The sequence below is a fragment of the Engystomops pustulosus genome, chromosome 2 (genome assembly GCF_040894005.1).
Source record: "Engystomops pustulosus chromosome 2, aEngPut4.maternal, whole genome shotgun sequence".
Classification (NCBI taxonomy): domain Eukaryota; kingdom Metazoa; phylum Chordata; class Amphibia; order Anura; family Leptodactylidae; genus Engystomops; species Engystomops pustulosus.
In genome coordinates, this window is record NC_092412.1 from 252,006,052 (window position 1) to 252,018,560 (window position 12,509).

The window sequence follows — 12,509 nt, forward strand, 5'->3', positions numbered from 1 at the left end:
CCATGCCGGGCAGTTTTCTAGACATTTTGATTATTTCGGAGCTTAAGCCCTGTCAAGGTAATGGATATAGAGGCAATGCACACAACCAAGGAGGGGCCGATGATGGATGGGTAGCCCCCAACACAACTGCTTCACCTGTTTGCTATAACATTCTTTCTCCGGGAGATGTATCAAGTGTAATATTTATTTGTAGAGGAAATTACTTCCTTCTCCACTTACTTGGCTCCTCTTTCATTTCTTTCTGAAATCTCTTGTGACTTCCATCTTTGCAATAAAATAGATAGAAGTTTACTGGGGGGGCAGATTTTCTCAAGAATTATGGCGCATGCAAATGACCGTTTTTAGTCCTGGAAACATAGTCCACACATTACCGCATTACCTGGAATGACCTCTGACCGACCAGACTAGGATTTAGTTGGGGGCATGTATCCCCCAGCGCTAGATATTTGCACCAAGACAGATTAAATTGAGCGCCATTGCTTGTCACACATCTGGCACCTCCCCATTTCCTGATTATGCCACGCCTTCTTTTAAAGTTGCAAGGGGGGAGATAAGCTTCCATTCCCACTTCCATAGTACAGAGTGAGCTCCCCCTAGGGGTGGGACAGATCTATCGGCACAGAGTGAGCTCCCCCTAGAGAGGGGGACAGATCTATCAGCACAGAGTGAGCTCCCCCTAGAGGTGGGGCAGATCTATCAGCACAGATTGAGCTCCCCCTAGGGGTAGGACGGATCTATCAACACAGAGTGATCTCTCCCTAGGGGTGGGACAGATCTATCAGCACAGAGTGAGCTCCCCCTAGAGAGGGGGACAGATCTATCAGCACAGAGTGAGCTCCCCCTAGGGGTGGGACAGATCTGTCGGCACAGAGTGAGCTCCCCCTAGGGGTGGGACAGATCTATCAGCACAGAGTGAGCTCCCCCTAGAGAGGGGGACAGATCTATCAGCACAGAGTGAGCTCCCCCTAGGGGTGGGACACATCTATCAGCACAGAGTGAGCTCCCCCTAGGGGTATGTCAGATCTATCAGCACAGAGTGAGCTCCCCCTAGAGAGGGGGACAGATCTGTCGGCACAGAGTGAGCTCCGCCTGGAGGGGGACAGATCTATCAGCACAGAGTGAGCTCCCCCTAGGGGTGGGGCAGATCTATCAGCACAGAGTGATTTCTCCCTAGGGGTGGGGCAGATCTATCAGCACAGAGTGAGCTCCCCCTAGAGGGGGACAGATCTATCAGCACAGAGTGAGCTCCGCCTGGAGGGGGACAGATCTATCAGCACAGAGTGAGCTCCCCCTAGGGGTGGGGCAGATCTATCAGCACAGAGTGAGCTCCCCCTAGAGGGGGACAGATCTATCAGCACAGAGTGAGCTCCCCCTAGAGGTGGGACAGATCTATCAGCATAGAGTGAGCTCCCCCTAGAGGTGGGACACATCTATCAGCACAGAGTGGGCTCCCCCTAGAGGGGGACAGATCTATCAGCACAGAGTGAGCTCCCCCTAGGGGTGGGACACATCTATCAGCACAGAGCAAGCTCCCCCTAGGGGTATGTCAGATCTATCAGCACAGAGTGAGCTCCCCCTAGAGAGGGGGACAGATCTGTCGGCACAGAGTGAGCTCCGCCTGGAGGGGGACAGATCTATCAGCACAGAGTGAGCTCCCCCTAGGGGTGGGGCAGATCTATCAGCACAGAGTGATCTCTCCCTAGGGGTGGGGCAGATCTATCAGCACAGAGTGAGCTCCCCCTAGAGGGGGACAGATCTATCAGCACAGAGTGAGCTCCGCCTGGAGGGGGACAGATCTATCAGCACAGAGTGAGCTCCCCCTAGGGGTGGGGCAGATCTATCAGCACAGAGTGAGCTCCCCCTAGAGGGGGACAGATCTATCAGCACAGAGTGAGCTCCCCCTAGAGGTGGGACAGATCTATCAGCACAGAGTGAGCTCCCCCTAGGGGTGGGGCAGATCTATCAGCACAGAGTGAGCTCCCCCTAGGGGTGGGGCAGATGTCGTATGACATTAATCAGCACCGATTTGTAGACATTAGTGCAGAACAGGCAGTAACTTTAATAAAGATGGAGAATATCTGTAACATCTAAACATAAATCCAACCTGGGGACAAAAAACAATAAAATAAGATACAAGGAAGAGACAAATAAATATCCGTAATATGGGAAGTCCAGTGTTTCTTGACCTTTTGTAGCAGCATCATGTAGCATTGTACATACAGCGGGGGTCAGGGATCTCGTGGGCGGGTCACACTGAGGTCACACTTATAGATCTCCCCCCATACATTCCTTCATCTATCCGTGTATATTCTTCTATCCGTCCTTCCATACAGTCACATGTCCATCGTTATTCCATCTCCCGCTCGTTATGGTGAAGCATCGTCATCGTATTGTAACTTTGTGTCCTCAGAGGAAGAACATGGTGGAGAGAAGTAACCCTATAATGACAGGACGGAGCCGGCATCGAGGACCTACACAGGAAGGAGACAGGAGATGAATCTGTCCATGGATGGAGACGTCTAAGTCATAGGATTCTAGCAGTTTATTGTAGCAGATGTGTCCATAGAATAATCAGAACTGGCGTAGACTAAGGTGAGGCTTAAAGGGAACCCGTCATCAGAAATTGACCTAATAAACCACTACCAAGTATATAGTAAAGCAGCTGAACACCTTCCAGATCACGGTTCTTTCATGGTCCAGTGTGGTTGCATCATCCAGAAAATCAACTTTGAAGTGAGATGTAAATTGGTTGTATAAAGTCACGGAGGTGGAGAGTTTAACACTGAAGTCAAGCTCTCTCTTCCTCAGAAAGCCACTTTCACTGTAACTGATGCTCCTTCATCCAGAGACATCACTAACCAGATCTCCTGAAATCCGATGAAGAATGTCAATTCAGAGCCTCAGGAGGAGGCGATCAGAGCTCCCCACCTTGACTTTAGTGTTAAACTCTCCGCCTCCTTGACTTTATAGAACCAATGTAAATCTCACTTCAATGTTGATTTTTTGGATGATGCCACCGCACTGGGCCATGAAAGAAACAATAACTAGAAGGTGTTATGCTACCTGACAATATACTAGTAGTGGTTTATTAGGCCACTTTCTGATGACAGGTTCCCTTTAAAATTCTGTAGTCCTTAAAGAAAATCTCCCATCAAAATCCATCATGATGAACCAGTTTCAGACTGTGGTAATCTTTAGATTTTTGATCCATGGTCTCCTTCCTTCTAAAATCACCTAATGTGATTGTGATGCTAATGTGCTTTGGGTGGTGTTACCAGAGCCCCTCTGTGCTATTGCTTACACTGTACTTCCACCCTTACACTGAGTGCTGAAACTACCTCTGCTGCCACAAGAATAGGCAGAGGCAAGGATTCCTGCACAGTGTAACAGGCTGCGAAGCTACAGCATGAAGGGACTCTGGTAATACCCCCCCCCCCCCCTCTGAGCATTTATGACTTAGCATAATTTTAAATATTGATTTTTAAAAGGAAGTAGTCCATGGATAACAAATATACCACAGTCCCGGTGCCTGGATCTATGAGTAATGTCCCTGGTTAATCAGGATGGATTTTAATGCTAGATTTCCCTTAACTTACCCCTTGCCTTGTGTTGCTGTACTGTCGATCGCTATCAGAGGAGACTCTCCGACATTAAGCATTTGTCTAACTTTTAATAAATGTAACACTCCTCACAAAATGGATAAAGTGGAGAAATAAATGGTAACCTTATTCACCCACATTCTGTTACTCCCTACTGTACATCTACTGATCCCTTAGCAGGGAGAGAGTAAAGGTCTTGTGTATCTACACAGATGCGTCCTGCTCTATCTTAGCTCTAAGTTTGTTATAGACTCCAATTTCTGACTAAATCATTTAAAAACTATATAATGACAGGTTTAGGCTTCATTCATTTTTTTTACATTCATGGCAGAAAAGCTCCGAGTACATATGCTGAACGTGTCCATAGACTTATACTGGGAGGTAGGGGCATCATTTTTGGCTATTTTCTCAGGTTACATTGGGTCCATCGGGAAAAAGTATAAAAAAAGCACAATACACTACACTATATCACCGGCTTCCTGCATCAAAAATCAGTCTAACCTCATCTATGGGGATGGATACCACTAAATGACATCCATCTCCGGCCTCAGCTGAGCTTACACTGTGGGTTTATCTCCATTGATAATCCAAATATTTACTCATCAGACAACCTGATCCTTAGCAGAAGCTCGCTCCTCCTCCTGCTTTCAGGGGAAGAAATGGATCTAGGACGTATCCCATAGAATGAGCATACAATGGGATACTTTGCTGCCTGGCATCAATCCCCAGGCTCAGCTGAGCTTACACTGTGGGTTTATCTCCATTGATAATCCAAATATTTACTCATCAGACAACTTGATCCTTAGCAGAAGCTCGCTCCTCCTCCTGCTTTCAGGGGAAGAGATGGAACTAGGATGTCTCCCATAGAATGAGCATACAATGGGATACTTTGCTGCCTGGCATCCATCCCCGGCCTCAGCTGAGCTTACACTGTGGGTTTATCTCCATTGATAGTCCAAATATCCACTCATCAGACAACCTGAATCTTAGCAGATGCTCCCTCCTCCCCCTGCTTTCACGAGAAGAGATGGAACTAGGACGTATCCCATAGAATGAGCATACAATGGGATACTTTGCTGCCTTCCGTTGTAAGGATACGTCGGAGATCCTCCTAATGTATCCTAATAACAAAGGGAATTAACAATATATGAACGCAGCCTAACTAATAATTATACAACCAATACGTGGCCACATGAGGTCAGCTGCATCACCATTAAGCAGATGTGAAGACAAGACGAAAGGTAAGGAAGACTCAAACCAGGAGCGGGAAAGGAGTAAGTTCAGATTTTTTCTACCTACCGTCCCCTATAAATAAATATACATTGTATCAATCTTTATTTTCTCAGCTCTAGGGGTTAAATCCCCCATAATTCACTATGTGCCATCCACTTGATTGTCCAAGGTGAAGCAAGGGCTTCCCAGTACTGGTGTCTTCTCGTCTTCCACCTTCAGAAGATGTAGTGTAGGGGCTGTTTGGGTTACACGTCACTTACCTGCCGACACGGTATATAAAGATTCTTCCCCGCGGTAAATAACTTTGCATTTCGGCATCTTCTTTTGGTTGCTTATCAATATCCAACTTGAAACCGTGAGGAATCCGTCATAGCTGGAACCATTGAAGGATCCTTCACCGACGTCCAACCAAGAAACCATGGAGCGCGGCCAGCTCCTCGCCACACACGTGACCCTGAGGCACCCGGCCATGTCGTCCTTCAACACGGTGACATTCAACGGCTCTGGAAGATGAAACAGGAGGTTCTGTAATGCGGTCATGTGACTGTAGACCGGTTAGTATTGAAAACTAAAACCAAGTTGACTGGAAGAAACTGAAACTGAAGGTTATTTTGGTCTCGTCCGGCCGTGAGGACCAGGTGCACCTCCTGCCTCTACAAACCTTGTAGCTTCACCTCACACTAAACACTGAAACCCAACGAACTACTGACCACATCCTGTCCATTTCTGGTGCATCAAATAAATTTGTCACATAAAAGATTTTTTTGGTGAGGACAAAAATCCTCGAAATTTCAATGAAAACACAATGTGAGAATTTCCTCCCTGTAGGGGACAGAAATATAATATAATATTCCCCCAAAACTTCCCAAAACTCATCAGGCCGAATTTATCGAGGGTTTTAGACATTTTCATACTTGAACTGATGTGACAGGTCCAAGGCCAAATTTATATGGCTGTATCAGGGATCGGTGAGCCGGCCGCATATTTTGTGGCCACATGGTGGCCCCCATTAAAGGCCAAGGGCAACCGGTCACCTTTCGGTGATCACTCGATGTCTGAACTAGGCGGCCCCATCACAAGGTAAAGAACCTATATTTTGGCAGATTTATGTCACAACCACTCGTCTTTTAGTGGAGAGGGGAGGGGTGAAGAGTGCTCATCCCTCCGGTACCGCTCCTCACCCCTCCCCTCTCCATTAAAAGCTGGGTGGCCCCTGCCATGTTCCGGAAAAAATATAGGACAGGAGGCATATTTTGCATGGCCTAGCTTTGTCACTGTGAGGTGAGACACTTTGTGGTGAGACCGGGTGCCATGGACCTCTCTGGGGGCCTTGATCTGGCCACAAATTTTGAGGCTGGGTGAAAGCCCTCATAACGGTTGTGTGCATGAGACCTTACTTTGTAATGCTGAATTTACACGAGCTTATGCCCACTGGGCCATAGCCAGTTGGGTGCATGTTTTGCGCCATGGAGAAGAGGAGGGTGTCCATCTATGGGGTCCGTGCATACGCCCCCCTCATACGTTTGTGTGAATATAGCCTAAAAGTTAGCGTGCTTATGTAGAGTAACTGTGGGGTATGAAATATTTTACATTTATAGTAGCTCCATTTATGTGTCCACGTACCGTAGACTTGTAGGGTGGTCTCTCCAGTAGTGGATCCTCCAGGAAAGCTGTTGAACAGACACGAGTACTTCCCCTCATCGCTTACATTGACCCTAAATAGCGTTAGTGAAGACGCGTCCCTGTCCTCCTTAGTCACCTCCTTAGTCACATTCATGGCTCCGACATATTTCGGCACAATGTATTCTTCTTTATCATACGTTGCCACGTTCTCTCCATTGTGCTGCCACGAGATCTGTACCACGTCAGATTTTGTCTTCTTGATGCACTTCAGGGTCACAGGATGGAAGAGTCTTACCACGTGATATTGTTCCACCAGCACCTCAGCTGCCAATACAATAACGAGGGTAAAGGTCATGTAAAAAAAAAGGGTTAATGAGATTCTCTCAAGAAAACCTAAAAACTCTTAATATCGTTTGCGATGTGATCAGCTCTTGGCCATGGGTCTGTATCGGGCCCATTTTATGCAACTTGCTTGGAGGCAACGATGACACAGACAAAGACTGAAAGTCACCATCATTGTAACGTCAGCATTGTAACATTATCCAGCACCTAAAGGAGGCCTCCCATCACAATCCATCCTGATAAACCAGGGACATTACTCATAGATCCCGGCACCGGGACTGTGGTATCTTCTTATATTTGTTATCCATGGCCTCCTTCCTTCTAAAATCAACTTAAAATTATACTTATAAGCCTGAAGGGCTCTGGGGGTGTTACCTGAGCACCCATGGGCTGTATCTTGGCAAGCTGTTTAACTATTTTGTCCTCCCCCTGCTACCTCAAAACTTCCCCCCTCCCTCTGGCGGATGTAATCTCACACAGTTGGAGGTAGTGATTGCTGCTGCGCAAGTTACAGCAGGGAGGGGCTGTGGTAACACCCCTTCAGGCTCATTATCATAATTTTAAAAGTAGACTTTTTGGAAGGGGGCTGTGGAGAACAAATATTAGAAGATTACCAAAGTCCCAGTGCCTGGATCTATGAGTAAGTGCCCCTGGTTCATCATGATGGATTTTGATTTCCTTTAAAGGGGTTGCCCACACCTGCCCCAGACCTTTTGGAATTTTTCCAGAATTCCTAAAAAAACATCATACAATAAGGTGAAACTCTTACCAGGAATTGTAAAACACAACTTTTTGGAGCCAGTTGTGAGAGAATGAAAGGTACACGTGTAGCATCCTTCATCCCGAATGTCGGTTTTGTAGAAGGTGATGGCCGTCTCGTTCAGACCCGATGTGCTGATCCATAGACGATCCTCGTAATCTTTAGTGACCTCGGCTCTGGAGCCCGGAGTATAACTGGCTACGGTGGTGTCTCTGTCACCCTGGACCCTTGTCCATGTCACTTGTGTAGGGGTGTAGGGTGTTAGCAGGACACACCGTAGGGTCAGACTTCCTCCGTACACAACCGGGCCGACTTCACTTCTCACATCTACACAATGGACAAAAACAGATCCACTGACACTTGTTTTTAAAGGGAACCTGTCATCAATAATCTACTACTAGATTGTTGTGAATCAGATTAGGAACCTTCGAGATGATATTCTTTTCACGACCCAGAAAAATCAACTTTGATGTGAGATATAAATTGCTCGTATAAAGTCAAGGAGGCGGAGCGTTCAGCACTGAAGTCAAGCTCTCCTGTCTCAGGATACCCCATCTACCGTAACTGACATCATGCACCAGACTTCAGGAGAGCCAGTTGCTGACGTCCCTGGACACAGAACTGTGTCCTATGGTTATTCATAGGCGAGGAGAACTTGACTTCAGTACTGAGTTCTCCTCCCCCATGACTTTATACAACCATTTTAGACATCTCACTTCAAAGTTGATTTTCTGGAAGATGCCATCACACTGAGCCATAAAAAAACACATGATCGGGAAGTTTTTAACCTGCTTCACAACGATCTGGTTGTGGTGTATTAGGTCAAGCTCTGCTGACAGGTTCCCTTTAAGTTAGTTGAAAACTTTTTGTATCACATGTTTAAATCAGGCCTGGAGGATTGGGACCCCCGAACGCCAGCAGGTTGTATTACGGGTTGTCTCAGATAAGGAGGAAATCGATAATACAGTGTTTATACATTTTACATTTTTTGAAAAAAAAAAATTAAAATATTGGCTCAAAATTAGATTTAATTAAACAAATAAAAAAGATTGAGTGACTAAATTATTATAGAGACCGAGTCGTGTATAGATGTCTAAGGTCATGTCATTGCTCCATGTAGAAAACTAGAGCAGGAAAAGGAAAATTTCAGGAAACTTTAAAGGAAAATTACCCCCAGGATCAGGGACCGTAAACCAAACACACTAACATACTGGTGTGCGCCCCCTCTGGCAGGATCTGCCCTTCTTTTGCCCTTGGTTTTACAAAAAAAAGGCTTAAAATTATGCGAATGAACCTGAGAGGCTCCAGGCTCAAATAACGTCTATGGAGCCCAGAGCCCCTCAAGCTAATTTACATAAATTGTACTATAGGGGGCGCACACCAGAAAGTCAGTGTGCTTGGTTTACAATCCTTCATCCTGGTGGTTGATTCCCTTTAAAGGGAATCCATCCTGATAAAGCAGGGACATTACTCCTAGATCCAGGCACCGAGACTGTGGTATCTTCTTATACGTGTTATCCATCCCCTCCTTCCTTCTATAATGAACTTTTATAATTATACTATGTAGCATTACCATAGCCCCTCTATGCTGTAGCTTTACAGGCTGTCACAGAAGCACTTCCCCCTCCCACTGTATGAGATTACAGCTGGTAGAAGGAGAATGAAGCAATCAGGGGGCGGAGGAGACAGTGTAACAGTCTGTGAAGCTGCACCCTTCTGGCTAATTAGCATAATATTAAAAGTTGGTTTTAGAAGGGCGGAGGCCATGGATAACAAATATAAGAAGATATCACAGTCCTGGTCCCTGGATCTATGAGTAATGTCCCTGGTTTATCAGGATGGATTGTGATGGGAGAAGTCTAATACTGAAGTGACTTACCTGAACCATGAACCACACATAAGACGTAGAGTAACCCGACAAGAAAGATGTACATTCTCTGAAATAAAAAAATAAATAACATAACTAATAACTAACAATATAGTCTGACAGGGTGGAGGTATCTGGAATTTGTGCAGTTTGCATCAAAAAACGTAATTACCGTATATACTCGAGTATAAGCCGCCCCGAGAATAAGCCGAGGCCCCTAATTTTACCACAAAAACCTGGCAAAACCTATATTTTATTACTCGAGTATAAGCCGAGTTTGGGGTTTCAGCCCATTTTTTGTGCTGAAAAACTAGGCTTATACTCGAGTATATATGGTCATTTACGTTTTAGTCAACCATTTGTCACCAGTTTTAGGTTTTTTAAACAAACTATTTTCCTCTCCTTCTCTGCTTTGCTAGTAATCCCACGATGCCTCATCATCTGTCCAGCCAGATTCCAACCATAACTGCTTCATGATTTTACTCTCCATCTATATTTGCCCTACCCAGGGCCGGTTTTAGACACACTGGGGCCCCTAGTCTACCCTAAGACTAGAAGAAGGGGCCCCTAATACTGGAAAACTTACAAATCAGTCACATTCAGCTAATTCACACAGCAGAGGTAGGAGCGCTGAAGGACTTCCCCATCCAAACACAATAAACATATCTATATGGTTATGAATTTTTTCCACTTCATAGTGACGGAATAGTATGTCACAGGGTTGTTAAAGGGAATTTTTCAGTGATGACAGGTTTTGAAAGTGCCTTCCATGCTCTATATAAATCACGTTTTATTTAGTCCTTACATCATTTTACTTCTTTACAATCCTTTAGTTTATCTTACCTGGCTCCCTGCTAGAATCCAGTGCTGAGTCCTGGGGGAGGACTTCAAGTCTAAACAGTCATCAATCGCATTCCTCCTCCCTTTAGCGTCAGTCCTCACTCCTCTTCAAACCAAACCCTCCAACATCTCTCTCTCCTCCGCCCTCCCACTGCAGACAACCAATTAGATATGAAGTGCTCCTCCCCCAGAGCTCAGTGCAAGGATTCTGGCAGGGAGCCTAGTAATATCAACTTAAGGTTTGTAAAGAAAATTAAAATCATTTAAGGACCAAAACATGATTTATATTGTGCATTACTTGCCCATTTGAAACCTGTCATCCCTGAAAAATGCCCTTTGTGATGACAGGTTCCCTTTAATGATGTATGAAAAATCCTCTCCATACATACCGGGGGAATCCTGCCTTATGAAACTCCCTGTATACTGTGATACAGTAATATTGCAGTATATGGTAGGAGTGATCAGACCCCCTATGGTTAAAGTACCCTAGTGGTGCTGCAAATACAGTAAAATATAGTAAAAAAAAAATAAAAATTATTAAAAAATGACAAAAACCTAAAATTTTCCTTTCCCTAGAACTGATCTAACAAGCAAATATAATCATAAACATCTTATCTACTGTTGCATCCTTAAATGTCTGATGTCTTCTAGCCAAATACTGGAATATTCCCGTAATAGTGCCCAAAAATGTTGCTTGTTTGGTATTTTTCAAAACATAAAAATTTGAATTAAAAAAAAAAGTGCTTGTACGGCGCCCAAAATGGTAACTGCGCAAGTACAATGCGTTTTTCACGAATCACTTGCCATAGAAATGATAGGTCCACAGCCTTAGGCTACATTCACACTACCGTATGGAGGACGTATATACGGCCAATATACGTCCTCCATAGACAGCAATGGGCGCACGGCGCCCTACGGGAGCGGTACGATGCACACATGCGGCACCGTACCGCTCCGTACCCCAGAAAAAGATAGGACCTGTCCTATCTTTTCCCGTATTACGGCGCCGTGCGCCATGTATCTCTATGGAGAGGGGCGGGGGTGAGCTGCACTCACCTCCTCCTCCTCTCCCCGTGCACTGCCGTTGCCCGCTATGGTACGGTACGGGCGGGCAACGGCAGTGTGAATGTAGCCTTAGTCTTTTTCACATGCATTGCCTGCACAGGAAAAACGCATTAAAAACACCAAAAAACACCTACACCAACTAATATTCCGGGGAATGTACGGGAAAGCTGGCAAAAAAATCCTAATGCAGCAGAAATCACAAGAAACGCAGCTGCTCCGTGTAGCGATCACTGCGCGGCCCCGATGACTCCTCCGCTTTATTCTTTGGATTATATCTTTGTTATATTTTTATACCTTTAAATACAAAATTAACATTTTTTGGAAAAAAATAAAAAAGTTTGCCGTATCGGACGTCTTTTCTGATCTTTTTGTACTCTGTATACAGACATTTGTGTGTGGGACGCGGTGACATTTTATCGCTCTCATTCTGGCGACTGTTCGACCTTTTCATGACGAAAAGTGGCAATTCGGGCGTTTTTTCTGTTACAATGTTTTCCGTATGGGATAATTATTTTAAAGATCTGCCGCTGGGGAACGGGGAAAACTCACACGCTTTTTAGGGGAACACCTATAGTATAGTGACACAAGGGAATACATTTATGTGTAACCTCAATTCTGCTACATATGCCCCCCTGTGATACCCCCCTCACAATCTCCCCCGCCTCACCCAGTTACCCCACCCATGTGCCCCACTCATTCAGTTACCCCACCCATGTGCCCCCCTCATTCAGTTACCCCACCCATGTGCCCCCCTCATTCAGTTACCCCACCCATGTGCCCCCCTCATTCAGTTACCCCACCCATGTGCCCCCCTCATTCAGTTACCCCACCCATGTGCCCCACTCATTCAGTTACCCTCCTCATGTTTCCCCCACACCTCACTGTCAGCAGCCCTGTGCACTGCCTTCTCCTGCAGGTCATGTGATCATGACATCATGCAAGGTCCTGCAGCCTCCAGAAAGTGATTAGTGATTGGTATTGAATTCCCGGCTCTTCTTAGTGAGCTGGCTAATAAGCAGCCGCAGGCCAGTCAGTCACCCCTACACCTCACCACTTTTAACCCCATTGTCCCGGGTTCAAGTCCCACCCAGGTCAACATCTGTAAAGAGTTTGTATTTTCTCTCTGTGTTTGTGTGGGTTTCATCCGGGTGCTCCGGTTTCCTCCCACACTCCAAACACA

The 12,509-nt window shown here is 45.7% G+C and overlaps 1 protein-coding gene across 1 annotated transcript in view; it reads right to left on the reverse strand.

Moving 5' to 3' along the window:
* Positions 1 to 1,894: 1,894 nt before the first annotated feature.
* LOC140119627 (OX-2 membrane glycoprotein-like) overlaps positions 1,895 to 12,509 on the reverse strand; it is a 30,259-nt gene continuing 19,644 nt past the window's right edge. The window contains exons 2-6 of the mRNA XM_072138861.1: positions 9,437 to 9,494; positions 7,567 to 7,884; positions 6,456 to 6,779; positions 5,093 to 5,335; positions 1,895 to 2,471 (exon numbers count right to left, since the gene is read on the reverse strand). Of these exons, the coding sequence (XP_071994962.1) occupies positions 2,407 to 2,471; positions 5,093 to 5,335; positions 6,456 to 6,779; positions 7,567 to 7,884; positions 9,437 to 9,494 (1,008 nt within the window). The 3' untranslated portion in view covers positions 1,895 to 2,406. The remainder of the gene's footprint in view (positions 2,472 to 5,092; positions 5,336 to 6,455; positions 6,780 to 7,566; positions 7,885 to 9,436; positions 9,495 to 12,509) is intronic.